The sequence below is a fragment of the Eschrichtius robustus genome, chromosome 13 (assembly GCF_028021215.1).
Source record: "Eschrichtius robustus isolate mEscRob2 chromosome 13, mEscRob2.pri, whole genome shotgun sequence".
NCBI classification, from domain to species: Eukaryota; Metazoa; Chordata; class Mammalia; order Artiodactyla; family Eschrichtiidae; genus Eschrichtius; species Eschrichtius robustus.
In genome coordinates, this window is record NC_090836.1 from 10,761,543 (window position 1) to 10,783,833 (window position 22,291).

The 22,291-nt window shown below is 43.6% G+C and overlaps 1 protein-coding gene across 1 annotated transcript in view; it reads right to left on the reverse strand.

Moving 5' to 3' along the window:
• The window catches only part of HEBP1 (heme binding protein 1), a 25,098-nt gene continuing 2,807 nt past the window's right edge, over positions 1-22,291 (reverse strand). The window contains exons 2-4 of the mRNA XM_068560577.1: positions 16,156-16,294; positions 14,217-14,397; positions 1-857 (exon numbers count right to left, since the gene is read on the reverse strand). Of these exons, the coding sequence (XP_068416678.1) occupies positions 680-857; positions 14,217-14,397; positions 16,156-16,294 (498 nt within the window). The 3' untranslated portion in view covers positions 1-679. The remainder of the gene's footprint in view (positions 858-14,216; positions 14,398-16,155; positions 16,295-22,291) is intronic.

A 22,291-nucleotide genomic window follows, 5' to 3' on the forward strand; every position in this document is an offset into this window, starting at 1 on the left:
TTTATTTATTTATATTTATTTTTGGCTGTGTTGGGTCTTCGTTTCTGTGCAAGGGCTTTCTCTAGTTGCGGCGAGCGGGGGCCTCTCTTCATCGCGGTGCGCAGGCCTCTCACTGTCGTGGCCTCTCCCGTTGCGGAGCACAGGCTCCAGACGCGCAGGCTCAGTAGTTGTGGCTCACGGGCCCAGTTGCTCCGTGGCATGTGGGATCCTCCCAGACCAGGGCTCGAACCCGTGTCCCCTGCATTGGCAGGCAGATTCTCAACCACTGCGCCACCAGGGAAGCCCCCAGTTTCTTTTTAAAGAAAGCTCTTATAAGAATCAGAGATGAAAGATCACACGTAAATCACACTTCTTCCTCAATAACAAAAATACAGTTTCAATAATTTTTAAAAATCAGTTTTTAGGGATCCAGAGAGCTGGGAAAATGCTGCTGGGTTTTTCTGGTCTACCACGGAATTTTCCAAGTCATTTAGAAGGACGCATGTGTATCGTGGGTGCCTTATTTCCCTCCACGAGAACAAGAGCCTCAGGATCTGGAACGTGCTTATTTCAGGAAATTGGCAGTGACTGATTGGCTCTGAAGGAAAGTCGGCCCTGCTGGAGCTGCACAGGGAACTTCATTTCCTCCTGGAGGAAGTGGGCACAGACGCAAGCATCCAGGGAGCTCTGGTTCAGCCAGTTATTCATTGCTCTTCACCAGCCAGACCTCGTTGCGGCGTCCGTAGGGCTTCATGGGAGGGTCATACCCAGTGCAGAAGTAGAAGTCACTCCGGCAGGTGGCTGTACCCTCCAGGGTGGTGCGCAGCTGGGCGGCACGAGCTACGTAGTCAGTTGCCCTGGCATAACCGCCAAACTGCCTGAGGACACAGAGCAAGTCACTGGTTCAGAAAGGACAGGGTCTCTGAGAGAGGGGGGGATTTCAAAAGAGTCACTCACTACTCTTATTACGACAAGCATGCTCTAGTTGTTAAGATTTCAGATCTGCTCCTTCCTACAGGGGTGGACTGAATCTCACTGAGCGTGAGCCTCGTTTGTAAAGCTGGGATATGTTTCCTTTTTCTTCCAATCGGTTATGAGCATTAACTACAATCACGGATGTAAAAAACTCTAATGCAGGGCCTGAAACACAGTACATTCGGCCCTCTGCATCGGAGGGGTCTGTACCCGCAGATTCAACCAACTGCAGATTGAAAATATTTGGGGGAAAAAAAAACATTCCAGAAAGTTCCAAAAAGCAAAACTTTAAATTTGCCACGTGCCATCAACTATTTACATAACATTTACAGTAATAGGTATTATAAGTAATCTAGAGATGATTTAAAGTAGATGGAAGGACATATGTAGATGATATGCAAATACTATACCACTTTAGATAAGGGACTCTTGGATTTTGGTATCTGTGAGGGTCCTGGAACCAGTCTGGAACCAGTACTGTAGTCGGTACTAAAGGCGAGCTTCCCCTCCCTTTCTGAAATTTCCTGAAGAGATGGGAGGCTGACTTTTCCCAAAGCCATGGCTTTACCCTTTTCTCTAGCTCTCTCTGCTGCCCCAGTCGCCTCTCTTCCCTGCCTCTCTGTCGCCAGCTGTCGGGGAGGAGAACCAAGGGAGTTAGGGTGGAGCTGGAGCTCAAGTTTCTCCCACTGCAGAGCAGTTCTGAGGACAAGTAGCAGCTTTGTTAAAAAACAGAGCTACCTTGTGACCACCTAGAGGGGTGGGATGGGAGGGTGGGAGGGAGACTCAAGAGGGAGGAGATATGGAGATATATGTATATGTATAGCTGATTCACTTTGTTGTACAGCAGAAACTAACACACCATTGTAAAGCAATTATACTCCAATAAAGATGTTAAAAAACAAACAAACAAACAAACAAAACAGAGCTACCAAAGGCAGGGCCCCGAGGCAAGCTTTAAGCATGCCCCAAATAAAGAAATCACTTCTAATAAATCCTTTCTCCTGATCAAATCAGGAAAGACTTCTTTTTCTAGAAAGTAAAGATGATTTTTCCTAAATCAGGCTTTTCTCTTGATGGCAGAAGGTGGAGACAGAGAAGCAATGAAGTTTTGTCTTTTCACGACTGTTATTCTCTCCTTACGTCACCTGCCTTCTCTCCAAAATTCATCCCGTGACCTACCCTAAATATACCACTCTAAATCTGGGGCTGCATTAAAATCTTTACTAGCGTCAAGCACATCCCCATTTCTAACGAGCTTTATGACTCAAAGATCCGAATCTGCACCAAGCCAAGATTCGGCCAAATGCATTATTTTGGGTGGGGTTCTCTGACTCACGCTTTGCTCTTTTATAAGCGGTTAGTCATGCTCGCTAAGCATTCAGCACATTGATTACAGGGTTACTGTTTTGAAAACACCCAGGATTTCATCTCTAAGGAGTTGGTTATTCTAATGTCTAGACAACAGCTACAGAACATGGACAGGGCTGAGACCAATTTGGGAGACAGGAGGCTTGGGGCTTCAAGTTTATTGAAGGAAGATTATAGGCAGATGGAGAAAGGTGAGTTCTAGCTTCATTGAGGCTCAAATGAGATAAAACTGGATTAGGAGGCAGAGGATGAATATTAAGGAAGGACTGTTCTGACAATAAAAGCCTGTAAGACACTGGGCTTATTTTCGAAGAATGGCTATAGATTGAGGACCACCTGTCTGAAACGAATCAGATGCTGGATGGGGGTGGGGTGGTCAGGTGTTAAATGCCTCTGCAGCCCCCTCTCACGCTGTGATACTAAGCTGTTTTCTGTGCAAATCGATGATGTCGGCTCTTTAAGCTACTGGGTTCTACAAACATCCAAAGGAGTGGTCCTCAAATATCTTCATTCATCAGCTGAGAGGCAAAATGGCTAGTTGTGTGCTCACATCCTACCTCTGCCACCGTCTAGCTCATGGTCTTGGGCAAATGCTTGCATTTCTCTAACGTTCAGGTCCGTCATCTGTTCAGTAGGAGTGAGGGCGTCAATTTCAGAAGGCTGTCGTAAAGATTGAGAAAGAGAAAACCATGCAAACTCCTCATCCTCCTGCCCATCACGTGGGAAACGCACAGCAAACAGTAGCTACTGTGGTTACTTTGCAGTTTGCTCAGAACAGTCGTTCAGTTCTCTGACGCCCGAGGTGAGAGACATAATGGTGACGTAAAGTAAGATCCTGAACAGAGCGAGAGAGCTTAATGATGAAGAGCTGGCTCAGTTAACAACCTCAACTTCTCAGTGAGGCCTCCTCTCAAAATGCTTTCAATCTTGTAACCCCACTCCCCTTCCCCATTCTTCCTTTCCCCTCCCTTCTTTCCTTCCTCCCTCCCTCCCTTCCTTCCTTCCTCCCTCCCTCCCTTCCTTCCTTCCTCCCTCCCTCCCTTCCTTCCTTCTTTCCTCCCTCCGTCCTTTCCTATCCTTTTCTTTCTTCAGAACTTCTCACCTTCTAACATACTATATAATTTATTCTAACATACTATATAATTTATTCTAACATACTATATAATTTATTCTAACATACTAAATAAGTTATTCATTGTTTACGGGCTGAGGCCCCTGGTAGAATACAGGCCCCATGAGGGCAGGGATCTTTGTCACTCTTTGTCCACTGGTGTATTCTGAGCGCCTAACACACATATTAGACCTCTTGGCTAAATGAACAGTCTGGGATAAATGACAGAAGTTGCTGTCTTCAGGCTGATAGACCTAAAGATGAGGGCACTTAAGTCTGTTGGCCTCCATCGTCACTCACTCAGAGAATAAAATCTGAAGCACCTACTAAGGGCACAGTGGTGGGAATTCAAACAAACAAAGTGGAGGGACTGGGGCCATGTTGGAAAGGGCCTTGAAGGTCACGCTAAGGACTCTGAGCCTGACCTTAGATGCAAAGATGGACTCAGGAAGGGGTTTTAAAGTTAAGGGACTGCTGTGATCAGACTGTATTTTGGAGAGACCCCTCTGGGGTGGGGGGGGGGTGGGAAAATGAGGGGAAGGGAGTCACGGGAGGCCAGGAACAGCTGACCGAGAGATGACGAAGGCCTGGACAAAGGCAAATGTGGGAGGTGAGCGTGGGGCAGGGAGAGGCCAGGGCGGGGGTGGGGTGGAGGGAGTCAAGGATTCTCCAGGGCTTCCAGTTAAGTCTCTGAATGGAAACCGACACCGCCAACCAGAAGAGGGATTCGGGGCTGAAGAGTCCCTTTGGAGAGGAGGGGTGGGTGGGTTTCTCATCTGGTTTGGGGCATATTTCTACGAAGGTGCCTCGATGAAACGAATTCGTGCAACAATTATTGAGCCCCTAAGTGTGTGCTGGGCACTGTGGAATCTCCCTAGACTTGGGCAGGAACTGGAGTCAGAGATACGACCGGGGAAAGAGACGGGTCTAGCGACAGAAACTTGGGCGTCCCCCGTTGAGTAGGTGCTGGCTATGGTCACAGCGAAGAGGGGGATGAGGCCCAGGTGGTGAGCACACAGAAAGGCAGCAGGCTGTTCTCAGAAATCCTGGTCCCCCGGTGCTGGGAGGAGGACGAGGGCTCGACAAAGGCCACTGAGAAGGACCCACCTGAGTCCAAGGAGACCCGGCAGAGAGTGATGCGGAGAATGTCATCATCATTCAGGGATTCTTAAATTCATTACCAGAAAAAAAAAAAAAACCCTTGACTTTTTATAGTTTTTCCCAGGCTGACTAAGATGCTCATAATGAGGATGAAAATTTCCCTATTGCTTCATCAAGGAAGCATTCTACTGGGAAACGAGCAAAGCTGGATGAGCTGCGGAACAGATCCACGTGTGCCAGTCTAGCCAACTGACTCGAACCCCCATCACAGAACCGCATGAACAAGCCAGAAAACCAAACCCTCCCAGGCGCAGAGCCCTAGGATGTGAAGGAGGCCCAGCTCTGGCTGCCTCGTTCCCCAGGCTCAGCTTCCACGCTGCACCCCCAGCTCTCCAAGTCCACGGGCACATCTGAGTGTGAGTTAAGGAATGCTTGTAAAGCGCTTTGAGCTTCTCAAAGGAAAGAAACAGGAAGTCTATATACATCATTTCTGCAAGCCTGTTAACAAGTGTCTAAGTTTCCCTCTTCAAAGCTGCTCACCACCAGGGCTCTGTAGTGGGAGCTCAGTATTCCCAAGAATTTGGTTACCATGGGAACCGAGGAAGGACACACATGCCCTGGATTCCAGAAATACAAAAGGAACTGCCTAAAAAGGTCTGGAAGAGTTGGGGTGGGGGGATGATGCAGGCTTCATTGAGGCGGGATAACAGACGGAGACTTTGGTCCAAGGTCCGAAAAATCAGAACGTGTTACCTTTCAGGGAGTGCCTGGAGCAGGCATGCAGCGAGGAAGAGGAGAAATGGAATGACTCTGAGCCTGACCATCCGACGTGGCCTAGAACTTTCACAATCAACAGGTCAGCACAGATTTGTAGAGAGTCTGCCATGCACATAGCCCTGTGCTAAGCAGGAGAAGCATAAGACGAAGAGCTGATAATTCCACATCAACAGGAAAGAGGCTTAACACCGTATGGCATTTCATTCAATCAGATTGAACCAGGCTTATCGAGTTGAGCATCGCTCAAGCAGGAAACACACGCTCAAGAGCACAGAGCCGCAAAGACGATGGGGAAGACTTTCTACCCCGGCGAGGTCTAAGTGTAGTGGTCAGGACAGAGACACACATACAGATTAGGCAGGGCAGGAGAAAACACCAGAACGGAGGTACACACAGAGCGCTCTGGGGGCAGGGAACAGGGAAGCGTTGGCTCTGACTTAGAACATGAAGGGGAGGGTGCTATGGACGTGATATCAAGCTGCTATCTCTTGAGCGTCTCTTCTGATGCCGGCAGTGAACAACATGACAAAAATTCCTGCCCTCACAGAGCTGCCAATGAGCAGAGGCTGGGGAAGGGCTGAGAGGAGCTGGGTGAGTGAGTGAAGGTCTGGGAGTGGATATTGTATGTGTGTGTGTTTGAGGTGGGGCTTGGGAGGTGTGGGTGGCATGCTCTGAGGCTAGGCGGACCCCCGGAGTGGGGCTGTGTTGTGGAGGACAGTACACGCCACAACAAGGCATTTTACTAGGCTTCACTGCCTGGCCAAACATCTGGGGACCCAACCCAAAGCCCACCCATCCCCCTTCTTATTTTATTACTATCTTGGGCTTGGTCCCAAACCTCGGATGTGCAGATGGGCAGAGTCAGGCGAGGCCCACAGCCAGAGCCAAACAGCAGGGGGAAGTAGTGCGATCGGTCCTGTGCTTTAGGGCTGGCGGTGACAAAAGGACATCTCAGAAGAGGCAGAGGTGGAGGGACAAGAAACACTGAGGAGGCCTCGGCAACGGTTCAGGCAAGAGGTGATGAAGACCGTGGCCGTGCGTTTGGAGGGGAAGGCACAGCCAGGAGGTGACTAGGACTTGGTCAACACTGATGTGGAAGATGAAGGAGTCAGGATGGATGTGAACGGGATGGGTAGGATGGAGGGGACCTCTAGGAAGACAGAACACTGGGGGTCAGAGGTGGGAAGGAATGTGAGTTCCAATCGGACATGCTGATTTGGGATCCACCCGAGGAGGTTTACACGGCAATGCTACCCAGAGAGCTTGGGATGAAAGGCGGCAGCACCAGCCATGTTGATCTGGGTTCATCCACCTGGAAATAGTGACTGAAGCCCCTTCCAAATACTAGACTAAAGGGACAACTGAGCAGCTGTGGGGGGAGTGAATGGTGATGGATTAGGTTTTAGATACAGAATCTTATCACTGGCGGGGCGCTCAGAGGTGACGGGGCTTAAATAGCAGAGGTACCCAATAAACATTTGTCAAACGCAACCAAACTTGCCACTTGGGACAAACGTTGCGTGCATAATTGTCGCACATGTGTTCAGATGGTATTTGAATTCCTCCAGGGCAAGGGCTTCAGCGTCTCATCACCTGTCCATTTTACTCTGAGACAGATTATGCCGGAATGTATGTATACATGTATTTATTTATTTATTTTATTCTATTTTTTGTTTTGGTTGTGCCGCGTGGCATGTGGGATCTTAGTTCCCCGACCAGGGATCAAACCTGAGCCCCCTGCGTGGGAAGTGTGGAGTCTTAACCACTGGACTGCCAGGGAAGTCCCGAATGCATTTATTTTTGAGTAGAAATAGGCTTCCCTGTAATTTCAGTTCAGGTACCACTTCTTATCTCTGGAACGACACTGTCCTGAAATATCTCGAGACATTTGCTTTTTGTCTGTTTTCCCCACTACAATGTTTCTCCCACCTCAAGGGGCAGACGCTTTGCTCGTTCCCTGCTATATTTTCAGCACCTAAAACGCTTCCTGGCACAGAGTAAGTGAATGATGAAGATGTGATTTTTTTGACTGAATGAATGAATGTGTAAATGGCCTCGCCTTTGTCTTCACATTGAGTCTGAGGAATAGTAAGACGTTTAAGGGAGCTGGATGGAGGTCAGGTAGGAGAGTTACTGATGGAAGGGTGACAGCTGAAGCTATCAGGAGGGGCCGAGCTCTCGAAGGAGGAGAGCAGGAGGCAAGGTCTAAGACTTTCATTCATTTACTTATTCACCAGCTTTTCTGTTTTTAATTAAAAACATTTTTTTAAAGAGCCCTCAAATCCCCCTTTTTGTTTTGTTTTATTTTATTTTTACTTTTTTTGGCCACGTGGCTTGTGGAATCTTAGTTCCCAGACGAGGGATTGAACCCGCGCCCTCGGCAGTGAAAGCACAGAATCCCAACCACTGGATCGTCAGGGAGTTCCCCTTATTCACCAACTTTTAACTGAGCACTTAGAAACCAGCCAAAGGCCCCGTCTGCAAGAACATTCTAGTGAGGGAGAGGACAGTAAATAAATGAACTAATAGGTATATAAAGCAGGTGACAGTAGGTGATGTGAAGAGAACTAAAGCTGAGTAAGGGGGTAGAAAAGGAAGGGGAGCTATTTTCGATAGGACGGTCAGGTGAGGCCCCTGGAAGTTGACACGAGAGCGCTTGGGTGTTGAGCAGGCCAAGTAGGGAAGGCTGTATCGTGCCACCTGTGGCCCAAACCTCCTGTGATACAGATGAACGCTGGAACCCTCTAGGAGCTTGGCCTACACTGGTCTGTAGCTCTCCTAGGCAGTAATATGGGAACACCCTAGAGGCTTAGCAGTTGGACCCTTTCTTCCAAACTCCTCTTCCTCTAGGCCGAACTTCCCAAGCTGCTGGTGGCCTCAGTTAGGGCCTGGTCATTCAGAGAGAGAAGCAACATCGGCAGCCCTAGAGGTGTTGCCTCAGGGCCGACAAAGTGCTGTCACATGCACAACCTCACTGGACCCTCCCGACACTGTGTCCTACGTTCTATTTTATAAATGAGAAAACTGAAGCTCAGAAACCCAAAGTTAAAAAACTCATAATTAGAGTTCAGGTTTGAACTCCAGTGTATCGGTAGTAGCTTGACTTTTTTGTTAATTCTAGTAAAACGTGACCTAATTCTCAGAGGGCGGTGAAGTCAGGAAGAGAACAGGCTGGCATTCACTGAGTGTTTCCCTAACGTCCAGCAACATGCAGGCACTTGCGGATATTATATTTCATCCTCACAACGACCCCATGGGGCGCTACTCTTACCCCTATCTCACGGATGAAGACACTGAGTCACAGAGAGGCTCGGTGAGATGCCAAAGGTCCTCTGGCCATTAAGCGGTAGAGCTGAGCTTGGAGCACAGGTCACCCTGACAAGGAGCTCCTTGTTTCCAACTCTTTCCTTTATACCCAGACATCTCATTAAGATCATGAAAGTCTTATTAACACCATCGAACCTCTCCTGCTGTTGGTCTCTGTTGAATTGCACTGAGGAGGCTGAGCTCTAACCTAAGTGGCCTTTATAGAACACAGAGGGAGGACAGTGGTCTGGAATGAGGCCACTCATCGAAGTGTGAAGGACAACTCCGTTGCCTCTTGTGAATACTGAAAAAACTCTGATCACGTAAATTTTTCATAGCCTTCTATTCATTTAAACAGTATTTGTCACACATACTGCTAATCAATGGACATCCCTTCACAAGGTCATAAAAAAGGAAGAGTGAGTTAAGGATGCACTATGTATTTGAAACAGTACTTGTGCCTTCTATTATGTCATCAACTCTGCCTTCCACAGAGAGGTACTATTAAACGCACACTTGACTGTGCAGTGACACCTAGTGGCTACTTGAGGAATGAACAGATGCTAACTTAGGATCCGATGCTAACAGGTTAAAAAAAATTCATTGAGCCAGGCTAGATGCCGTCTTTGTCACTTTCCTCTCTGTTTAGGTTGCAGTAAAGGAAACTTCGACAGACCTGGCTTGAATAGCACCTTTTAAAGAGATTCCCTTTCCCACCATAAGGAACCAGGGTTCGTTGGAGAAATGGCTAATTCCAGCTCTAGAGCAAGAAATGTCAAGATGTGCTTGGAATATCCTGTCCTACCAGAAACCAAGGAAGTTACTGAAGATTACCAGGGTCATGTCAAAAGGACCAAGAAACCAACTTGAAGAGGTTCCCACTGGCCAAAGATGGGACAGTTTGAGCTCTGTGAGAATAAAAACTGCAAAGAACTGAAACACATCAATTATGTTTGAATTCATATGTTTATATCGGTACTCAAAAACCAGAGATCAACACTGCCTCCCCTTTGGAGGATGTTAAGAAATGAAATCATTATTCTGAAAACTGATAAAGAGAAGGCATCAAGCTAAAGAGAAGGTACCTGGCCTTTTTTCTACAACTCTATCTCAGGGAAACCAAATAGTAGATGAAGGGAAGTTTCTCTTTACCAAAGTACTCCGGCTAATAAATGAAGAAGGAAAAATAGAGAATATTATCATTTGACAACCTCTAAGGAAACATGGCATCTGGGAAATGGTGACCTAAGGTCACTAATATCACAAAAACAGAGGCAAGCAAACATCATGAGCCCCTGATGGAGGTACACAACACCATCTTTGAAATAACCTTGCCCAAAACTCAAACTTGAATCTGATTATGCCTCTAGTTCTGACTACGAATTTCAGGCAATACAGGGGCAGAGAAACATGTTAAAATGCCACAGTAAGGAAACCAGCAAAATTCAGACTATGGGAAACACTAGGATAAATGACCCATAAACGGCAAGGAAAGATGAAAACGTGTGGTGGTGAGAAAATCAACAGATCAATAGAAGCTTAAAAGATGTACCAACCAATTGCAATGGATGCATCTTATTTGGACCCAGATTCAAACAAACTGTAGGAACAAATTATGAGCTAGTAGGAGAAAACTGAACACTGGATATTTAAAATTATTATAACAGTAATGAATTGTTAAAATTTTAGGAATAATAAGATATTATTTTTGTATTTTTAAAAAGTCTTCAGTAGTCACAATGAAATATTTATGAATGAAATAATGTAATGCCTGGAATTTGCCTAAAAATAATTTAGGGTTGGGACCAGGTTGAAGTTGTGAGGATACACATGACACAAAATTGGCCTTGAGTTAATTATCATTAAAGATGAGTGATGGGTACATAGGGTTTCATTTTCTTATTCTATCTTTCTATAAGTTTGAAGATTTCCCTACTAAAAAGTTAAAGGCAAAAGAAAAAAATTGGACCAAGTTATTATCCTGGGTTTGGAAAAAAAAAATGATTAGAAACTAGTCCGTTCTGCTTGAAGTCTTATGTGACCTGACTTAATCATGTCAACCTCATTTCTTATGAAATAAGAAGGGGCAAAGAGAAAGAATAATTACTGAAACCTACTACAGGTCATAAACATTAAGCAGTTTATAAATAGCATCTCAGTGAATACTGAAAGGTAGTCTCTAACAATAATACTATGAGGTAGATTATATTATCAGCACTTACAAGATGGGAAAACAAAGTCTTACAGAGGCTGAGTAACTTCCCAAGCATCATCCAGGATTCAAACTAAAATATACTTGTTCATCATATTACACCAGGCTGCCTCCCAAGACGCAGGAAAGAGGATGGAGAGGACAGAGTGGGAACTAGGAGAGGACAGAGTGGGAACTAGGATGAGACAGCTGAGACACCTGGGGCTCAAGATTTAAGGAGGTGCTCACTCTCAGGGCCAACCCTACATACACTTGGACAACTGTGAGACAGTGTCTCCTTAAATTTTGCACAACAGGTGCACCTGCTTCCTCACCCTAGTCCCAGCCCTGGGAAAAGATAGTCTAGGTATTCTTTAAATAGAGTTTGCTTTCTCTGCAGCCTCTGCAGTGAAGGCTGGAAAGTCTGAATGAGGGCTGGAGCAGAAGAGGTGGAGGCTCCTGTCACACAGGAGGATTTTAACAACTGGGGAGTCACTGATTATCTAGAAGAGACCTGGCTTCTGAAGGGAGGTTGAGGCCTAAAGAATAAAATCATGCAACCACTTGCACCTGTTATTCTCTAAAATCAAGGGAACTGGACCCCAAGTAAAGCCCTGGAAACAGCACTAGAATAATAGGAGGCACATGTGCTCTGCTGAAAGGCCCACAGACCATGAATAACTAAGGCGGTAGCAGTCCGGCTCTGGCAAACGCTCCCTGCCCTTCTGGCATTCAAGGGGAGTGTGGGGTAAAAACGAAGTATCTCTAGCCCTTTATGCTCCCCAGATATTCATGACCAACTACAGATTGACTTAGATATTCTCTGAATCTCCCAGAACCCTGCTGTGGCTAATGTAGGTGTTCAGCTTAAGCTGAGGGGATATTCTCTATATCCAAATCAGTTTGGCAACTGGCAAAGGCGTTTACTTAGATACAATGCAAATGTTTGTGTGCTGTAGGCTGAAGAAATTCAAGAAGAAAGTCAGTATTCAGTATTTCTTAATTCATCAATAATATGAATTTAGAAAGAGAAATTAAGAAATAATCCCGGGAGCCGGGCGGCGGGCGGCGAGGGGTTAAAAAAAAAAAAAAAAAGAAATAATCCCATTTACAATTGCATCAGAAAGAACACAATACCTACAAATAAATTTAACCAAGGAGGTGAAAGATCTTCACACTGAAAACTATTAAGACATTAATGGAAAATCTGGAGAAGACACAAATAAATGGAAAGATAGTCCATGCTCATGGATTAGAAGAATTAATATTGTTCAAATGTTCATATTACCCAAAGCAATCTACAGATTTAATGCAATCCTTATTAAAATTTCAATGGAATTTTTTACAGAAATAGAAAAACAATGTTAAAATTTGTATGGAACCACAAAAGACCCTGAATAGCCAAAGAAATCTGGAGAAAGAAGAACAAAGCTGACGGCATCACATTTCCTGATTTCAAACTATATTACAAAGCTATCATAATCAAAACAGTATGGTATTGGCATAAAAACAGATACAAAGATCCATGGAACAGAACAGAAAGTCCAGAAATAAACCCAGGCATACATGGTCAACTAATTTACAACAAAGAAGCCAAGAATGTACCATAGGGAAAGGACAGTCTCTTCAATAGATGGTGCTGGGAAAACTGGACAGCCACATGCAAAAGACTGAAACTGGACTACTATCTTACACCATACACAAAAGTCAACTCAAAATGGATGAAAGACTTGAACATAAGACCTGAAACTGTAAAATCCCTAGAAGAAACCATAGAGGGTAACCTCCCTGACATCGGTCTTGGCAATGATTTTTTTTGTATTTGACTCTGAAAACACAGGCAACAGAAGCAAAAATAAACAAGTGGGACTACATCAAGCTAAAAACCATCTGCACAGAAAAAGGAAACCATCCACAAAATAAAAAGGCAACATATTAAATGGGAGAAATTATTTGCAAATCATATATATGTAATGGGTTAATATCCAAAATATATAAAAAACTAATATAACTTGAGAGTAAAAAAACCCAGACAATCAGATTAAAAAGTGGGCAGAGGATCTGAATAGACATTTTTCCAAAAAAGATATACAAATGGCCAAGAGGTACATGAAAAGGTGCTCAACATCACTAATCAGCAGGGAAATGAAAATCAAAGCCACAGTGAGATGTCACCTCACACTTGTTACAATGGCTATTATGAAAAAGACAAGAAGTAACAAGTGTTGGCAAGGATGAGGAGAAAACGGAATCCTTATGCACTGCTGCTGGGAATGTATATTGGTGCAGCCACTATGGAAAACATTATGGAAGTTCCTCACAAAATTAAAAATAGAACTACCATATGATCTAGCAATTCCACTTATGAGTATATACCTGAAGGAAATGAAATCACTAGTTTGAACAGATATCAGCACTCCTATGTTCACTGCAGCATTATTTACCATAACCAAGGTGTAGAAATGATGTAAGGGTCCATAGACAGATGAATGGATAAAGAAGATGTGGTACATACATACAATGGAATATCATTTAGCCACAAAAAGAAGGAAATCTTGCCATTTGCAGCAACATGGTTGGACTGTGAAGGCATCATGCTAAATGAAGTAAGTCAGACAGAGAAAGGGAAATATTGTATAATCTCACTCATATGTGGAATTAAAATAAAACAACTGAACTCACAGATACAGAGAACAGATTGGTGATTGCCAGAGGGTGGGGAGGTGGAGGGTGGGAGAACTAGGTGAAGGTGGTCAAAAGGTAGAAACATCCAGCTATAAGATAAATTAGTTCTGGGGATGTAATGTACAGCAGTGACCACAGTTAACAATATTGTACATTGTATCGTATATTTGAAAGTTACAAAGAGAGTGGATCTTAAAATTTCTCATGGGGACTTCCCTGGTAGTGCAGTGGTTAAGAATCCACCTGCCAATGCAGGGGACACGGGTTTGAGCCCTGGTCCGGGAAGATCCCACACGCCGGGGAGCAACTAAGCCCGTGAGCCACAACTACTGAGCCTGTGCTCTAGAGCCCATGCTCTGCAACAAGAGAAGCCACCGCAATGAGAAGCCCGCACATCGCAACGAAGAGTAGCCCCTGCTCGCCACAACTAGAGAAAGCCCGCGTGCAGCAACGAAGACCTAATGCAGCCAAATAAATAAATTTGTAAAAAAAAAAAAATTTCTCATCTCAGGAAAAAAATGTGTAACTTTGTTTAATGAAGGATGTTAACTAAATGGTGGTAATCATGTCATAAGATAAACATATATCAAAGCATTATGTTGTATTTTAAACTAATGCAATATTATATGTCAATTCCATCTCAAAACTGGAAAAAAAAATGCAAATGCTCACTGCAGATGATTCACGTGCTACCCGTGTATGCCTAAAGAACCGTTTCCTTACGTGGAATAGACAGTGATGCCTTCCCTGTCTTCGATCTTAATGCTGTCATCGCTGGGAGCTGGTGGGTTGCTTTGAAACTCATTTGGAATCCGGAACCAGACTTTTAATTTCTTCTGTAGGGACCCATCGGCACTGGGGAACACGGCAAAGGAAATAGGAACTGTCATCCCCATCCCGATTCCTGAAAACACAAAACCCCACAGAGGGACGTGGGTGTTAGAGACAGAACCTGCTCAGGCCCATGGACCATCTGCTGGTCTCATTCTTCTTCCGAGACAATATTTGTTGTTCTTGAAATTTATAATAAGTATTTCAGGCATTAAAACATATCATCAGACACAGAGAAAACACCTCTTATTTGTATATATTGGAGGTAAGAGCATAGTGATTCAACTCGTCTGGAAAAAATTATTTGGTAATATATATTTAAGACTGTAAATATATCAGTATCTAATTACTTCCTATCTAATTGTTGATTTTAATGAAATAATCCAAAATACGGAAAAGGCTATAGGTAATAGGATTTTCCTTGCAGCAGAATTTATAATGGTGAAAAATTGGGATTCATATAAATGTTCAAAATAGGAATATGTCTAAGTAAATTATAGGCACATGATGCAATTCGATTTAGCTATTAATAGTTATGCTTAGGACTATTTAGCTACAGTGTAAAATAATTATGAAATAAGTGACAGAAGCAGGATGTATTGCACAAACACTATGATTACATTTTAAAAAGCTATTAAAAAGCCCTAAAAAAATACATTCGAAGACGACAATGATTATATTAGAAAAGATGGATTAGGGGTGCTGTTTTGTTATTTTCAAAATTTTTTAATGAGTTTATAATTTTTACACATATTTTCTTCTAAAGAAAATGCTATGACAGTGCTAAGAAGGAAAAGATTTCTTCTTGACCTCTTACTGGTCAACTTATGTCCAAAGCCTGATTACTTTGGTCCTAGTAAATGTTACTAAGGTTAATACTAGTTTCTAACTTTCTCAATTATCAACTTGAGATATATCCTAAAAATTCAACATTGTCTCTTTTTTCACCTTGTGTTCTGACCCATTTTGGGTTTGCACTGATTCCAAAGTGCAGGACAAATTAGAGAGCTAAAGAGTTAAATTCGTATTTAAATATGGTTTACATGCTAATAGGCACACTGAAACTTCAGGCCTCTCATTTTAAAAACAGGGAGGCAGCCAGCACAGACTGCCAAGTCTTTTTATTTATTTATTTATTTGTTTGTTTATTATTTTTAGGCCATGCGACGCAGCTTGCAGGATATTAGTTCTCCGACCAGGGATCGAACCTGGGCCCCCGGCAGTGAGAGCGCTGAGTCCTAACCACTGGACCGCTAGGGAATTCCCATGGACTGCCAAGACTTTAAGAGGGGAGCAGCCTAAGAATTCTCAGGCTCTTTATTTGCCAGAACAGAGCCAGGGACCCTCCATAATCATCACTCACTGACCCTCGGTATCCCCACACAATCTGAGCTACCAGGGGGCTGACTCTGGAGATTTCCAGCCTGGGGGCAGAGGTCTCATGTCAGAAGCTGGCCTTGTTCTGTGGCCTGGCTTCTCGTGGGCACACCTTACCCAGTCCACCAATCCAAAGACATGATAAGCAGTGTAGGGTTAAAAAATAACAAATAAACAAACAAAGAAACAAACAAACAGCGTTGTGTCTCCACACCTGGGAGAGAAGCATGAACTCAGTGCTACTGAGCGGGGATCCCACAAAGTCGGGGGAGGCTGGCATGAAGTCAGTGGGTCTCCCCAGAGCCTCCCTGCCCACGGAGCACAGCAAGTTTGTGTGCCACTGAAACAGGTAGTGACAGGTGCCTTGTGGACCCTCCCTGAGTTTTCCACCGAGGACGTGAGACTATGCAGCCCTGGCCTATGAGACCAGAGCCAATCCTTCAGGGATACTCACCCTTGTCATTGGTGCCTCCCACATACTTCATGACTTTGGGCATTGCTTCCCGTAGAGCCTCATCCACAGGCTTATCAGTCACTTCCACTGTGGCAAACTTCCCACCTTCACAGGCCCTCTCCTCATAGGAGACCTCTCCCTAGAGGCAGAGAATACACAACGCTTAAGAGATATAAAGTAGCAACCTGTGATGACTCTAGAAACAGTGCAAGTCCAGTTACCAGAGGCACACACTGCTAGGGAACTTTCCATAAAGAGCCCAACTATGGTGACAGGGAAGAGACAGGCCAGAGTATGAAGGGCCATGACAAACAGATTCTGAGATTTCTTACAGATGTAGAGACAGCAGAAAAAAACTTCATATAATCAATATTCACAGAGAAATAATAGAAGATATTACAACCCAAACCACCCAGAATGCTATAAAAATAGACTGTTCTGAGATCAAAGAGCTCTGGGAAATTAAAAATATAACAGACAGGAAAAATTCAGTGGAAAGGCTAGAAGAGAAAATTGAAGGAAATATTCTAGAAAGTCAAGTAAAAAGGCAAAGAAGTAGAAAATAGAAAAGAAAATCAAAGGATCAAGCCAAGAGATCCAACCTCTGAATAACAGGAGACCCAGGAAAAGAGAAGAGAAAATTGCGAAGGAGGAAACAAAGAAATACAGCAACAATCCCACAAAACTCTATGGCCCCAAGATTAGCCTCAATCTAGCAGAAGGGCTGCAATTCAAGAAGAATCAGAGTAGTTCTTTTCACACTGTACTCCCAGACGCAATTCCTCTTCCCAATCTGTCTCACTAAGTCACACCCCCCCCTCATGCCCCTCAGTGACCAGCTACACTGTCACCTCCCCCCCAAACCCTTCCTCCTTGGCAGTGATCCCCTCTCTGTGTTGAGTCTCTGACCTAAGGTCGTTACCCTTTCCCTATAGACCCACACAGCCCTCTTTCACCCCTCTTCCTCCTCCTCACCGTTTGATGTCTCATATGAAATAGTTTTGTATTCCTGAACATACGGTAAGGCAGTGCTTTCAAACTTTAAAAGAAACCACAATCCATAACAAGAAATACATTTTTACACCACACCCTATCATGAACAAACACGTTTGAAGCAAAGTTTCACAAAATAACGCTTTACCCTTATGGACTGGATGCATTATGATACGTCTTTTCTTTTTTTTTTTTTAAATTGAAGTATAGTTGATTTACAATGTGTTACTTTCAGGTGTACAGCAAAGTGATTCAGATATATATATACATATATATATATACATATATATATATATATGTATGTGTATATATATATATATATATATATATATATATATATATATATATATATATATGTATATATATATATTCTTTTTCAGATTCTCTTCCCTTATAAGTTATTACAAAATATTGGGTATAGTTCTCTGTGCTATACAGTAGGTCCTTGTTGGTTATCTATTTAATACATATAGTAGTGTGTATGTGTTAATCCCAAACTCCTAATTTATCCCTCACCCCACTTTACCCTTTGGTAATCATAAGTTTGTTTTCCATGCCTGTGGATCTATTTCTGTTTTGTATATAAGTTCATTTGTATCATTTTTTTAAAGATTCCCCATATAAGTGATACCATATGATATATATCTTTGTCTGACTTACTTCACTTAGTATGATAATCACTAGGTCCATTCATATTGCTGCAAAAGGCATTGTTTCATTCTTTTTTATGGCTGAGTAATGTTCCATTGTGTATATACACTACACCTTATTTATCCATTCAACTGTCGATGGATATTTAGGTTGCTTACATGTCTTGGCTATTGTAAATAGTGCTGCAGTGAACATTGGGGTGCATGTATCTTTTCGAATTATGGTTTTTTCTGGATATATGCCCAGCAGTAGGATTTCAGGATCACATAGTAGCTCTATCTTTAGTTTTTAAAGGAACCTCCATACTGTTCTCCATAGCCACATGCCTTTTCTTTCTATCCTGTTTATTTCTATTCTGCTCTACTCAAGTGAATTTTAGTCTAGTCCACTAAAAGAAAAAAAACCCTTGATCTATATTGATTTTACTCTCTGGTAATGGAACACCAGTACAGTTTGAAAAATCTGCTAGAAGGTCTTTGTGAACAGAAACTATACCCCAGAGCTTTACATGTTAGATGCTCAAAAGATATTTATTTATTGATTAAGGAGGTGCCTCTGTTACTAATGATCATAAAAAATAGACACATGATAGAGAACCTGGCTGCCCCAGGCTGGTCAAACAGGCCTTCCTATGACATCTTAGACTGAAGATTCAACTTCCAAGGGGATATAATGAATCTCTAGAGGAGGGTAGGACTGTGAGTGGCCTATACAGTCTGAAAAAGTACACTTGATATTATAATCTTATACCTAGAATGCAGAAACACCTATTGTTTTTGTAATGCAAAATTGAAGGAGAGTAGTGAGAAAGGGGTCAGGGAAATCTGAACATAAACCCTGAGTGCCAATTTCATATACTTCCCTCCACATGGGGCAGGGGAAATTGCACCAGACCAAGAATCGAGAGGCCACAAATTGGCCTTGACTTTGGGGCACTGTGCCTACTAATTCCGAGGACTGCTATGAGGCCCTCCCCTTAGTGAGCCTGACACTTCCAAAGAGGCTTCAGTAGCAAATTGTGTTACGTAAACTTGGGGTATTTTGCTCTTTCTGGCTCCGTCTGTCACAGCAGAGACCAGACCCAGTCTTCATTTGAGGTCCCACTGAGTCTTGCCACTTAAAATGTTTTAAATTCCAGAGATGTCACTCTGTGAGTCACAGAATTTCAGCCTGAAAGAGGTTTCAAGGTTCACCCAATCAAACTAATTTTACCAAAGAGGAAATGAAGAACCAGAGAGACTGAGTTGCCCAAGACCACACAGCTGCTGAGTGGTGAAGCTGGAACCAGAATTCAAATCTCCAAACTCTGGTCTAATGCTTGCCACAAGGCTCTATGCTCCACAGGGGATGAATTGGGTGTTTGTTTAACCTCTTTCTGTAGCTACTGAGGTAGTTATTTCTGACAGACATTTGTAGGTTCGTGTCACACTCAGAACTGGGCCATCAAAAGTCATTCAATGCAGCTCCTTCTCTTACAAATGAAGAAACCAGTGACCAATTCTCACGGGAGAAAGAGCTGGCTGGCTCTCTCCTTTGTTTTCTTTCCTTCTTTTATTCATTCAACCAACTAAAGAGATGAAAGACATGGTCCCTGACATCAGGAGGCATGGTCTAACAGAAGTAGCCAGGAAAACAGGTTATAATCTGACGATATGTTTAAGGGGAGAGGCGCTCCAGGGCAGTGTGGGAGCATGGAAGAGGACCACCTAGGTTAGTTTGGGGGACATGGGTGTCTGTTTACAAGTTTGGGTAGGCCAAGCTGAATTTGAGGTGCTTACAGATCATCCAACTGGACATTCAGTCACCGATGCATTGATTCATCGAATAAACATCTACTGAAAACCTCTGCCAGGTGCTACAGATTTGGAGATTAATATGATACGGGAAGTCTAGTTGGATGGTGAGAAGAACTACGTAATTATTATATGATGTAGTAAATGCTCTGATAGTTTAGAGAGGGCAATTTCAGGTAGCGGGTACCCTAGGGGTAAAAGCAAAGAGCTGAATAACATTATGATGATGGTGAAAAATATAAGTAGTTCACTGCCACTGGAGCAAGAACTGTCCAGCAGGGCTTGGCAAGAAAGGAGGCCAGAGACTCTGGCAGGGGCCAGACTTCCGAAGATCTGAAGGCTCTCACAGGGAGTTGGATTTTGGAACCACTAGTCCAATGATGGTGATCTGACAGCAAGTCCATTTCATCTACCCCAAATTAGTTCAACCTACTTTTGTGATCTAAATATAGGGTTTTGCAGGCGTGTCTGAGTCTTGAGTGAGCATGTTCTCAGATTGTTCCCCGAGGCAGGAAAGTCCACGGCCAGAAAGGAACGGCTGCCGAGAAAGGAATCCAGTTTGATTCAGGGAGCCCAGCCCCCATGATAAGTCTACCATCCTTTAAGCCTGAGCTTAACTCTACCTCTTCTTCCTGAATGATCCTGCCTTCCCATGAACTTCAAAGACAGGTGACACTAGAGCTGGAAGGGCACTTACAAATCCATTGGTTCATCTGTCTCCTGTTACAGATGAGCAAACCGTCCATTGTACAGTTGGACACATGGGTCTGGACTCAGCAGGGGCCTGGCTCAGTTAGGATGCATCAGCATAAGGGGCAACCAAAGCTGGGAATGAGGCTGTGTTGCCCAGGGAACATACACAGAGCATTCTATATAAATTAATCACGTTAACTAATCCCCCGCCTAAAAGCTGTCATTCACCAAGTTCTTAACTTATCTGTGATGGCCCAGGCACCACTGAGCTTCTTCCTACTTTGCCGGCCATACCCCGAGCACCTCCTCACTGGCCTTCTGCTATTTCCTTCAATGCCACAGTCATTCCTGCCTCAGGGCCTCCGTACCTGCCTCTTCCTCTGCCTGGGGGATTCCTTTCCTGTCTCTGCCCAATGAATCCCCACTCACCCAACAGGTCCCAACCTAAAAAGTCACTTCCTCAGAGAGGATCCCAGTTTAAAACAGGTTCCCCATGATATTTTCATAAGCCCTTGTATTTTCACAACATAGTATATTGTAATTATAATTACAATGGAATTATAATGGAAGATAATTACAATGGAAATTGTGATGGAATAATAGTGTGTTTAATCTCCAACTGCAATCGTAAGCCCCATGGGGTCAGGGACTGTCTGTATTATGTACCGCTGTATCTGCCAGCATCTAAGACCACGTCTTACACATATATATAGTAGGCCCTCTATAAGGATTTGTGGGAAAGGAGGCCGTGGAGTGAAGCCTGGCTTTACTCTAATGAAAAGGAATATGGTAGCCATAGCTGGCTGGAGAGATGAGAACCTAGCCTAACTATATATATCCATCCTGGAGGAAGGTTGCGCCACATTGTCTGAACGTGGTTCTCCAACAAGTACTGCCTGTTTTCACAGCATCTATGTCTGTAACTTCTCATTTGAACCACTGGATCACTATGAAAATTTAGCTTTGAGAGATGGATATTATCCAACTATTCTGATTTTCCAGGGAGCTGAATTTAAATAGAGTTCTATTTCTGCAGAAAATAAAGCACCTAAGTTAACACTGTTAGCACATGTGATTCTTCAAATTTAACATCTTGAGTGCATTTCCTTGTTACGTGTAACAAAATAATGGCCTTCCCTCACCCCACATTCAGCTAGCTTGTGCTCCCACGTCAGTAACTAGATGAGGATTTCAGCCAGTGGCCACAAATAGCAGTTTTCAACATTCAGTGGGAACCCTGGTCAAGTTCAAGTCCCAGACAGAGATGTTGCAAGAATGCCTCTTGCTATGAGATTTGCAAGGTCCTCTGCAAGGCTGTTTTTTTTTCTCTTGCCACCTGCTGTGGTTGGTATACATGCTGATTTTGGAAGCCAGCTTTCTCACTATAAGAAAACAACAATAATTATTATAATAATGATCAACCTAACTGAGTACTTTCTATGTGTCACGTATTATTTTAAACAACCCTGTGAAGAAGTAAGTGTTTTTATCTTCATTTTCGGATGAAAACAAGAGGTTAAGTAACGTGCCCAAGATACAGTGGCCAAGAGGTGGGGTAAGGATTCCAAGCCAGGCAGTGGGGTCCTCATCAACGTGCACAGGCTGGAAACAAATCCCATAAAGATGTCCATTACTAATATCAGTCCTGCTCTCAGCAGCCACAAGACCCACCCAACCCCACACAGAGAGCTGTGTGTCCTCCTCCCTCCCCAAGCAATGCAGAAGGACCTGATAAGGTCCGCAGCAGCCTGGGCCTCCCCACCAGGTGCCTGGAATCAGCCCTGAACATCTGGTTGAGTCTGACTTTGAGCTACATGGGGCACCCTGTGTAATATATTCATTCACCCAGGAAAGTGAACAATGGTTTCTGACCCAGACTCTTTCCAGGAAGAGAGAGCTCATTTCAGAAAGAGGCTCTCTTCACAATAACAACACCCTGAATTTGTATATTTTTTTAAAAAAAAGATTACAAGGATCTTCGACTGTTTAATTCATTGTCACATAAG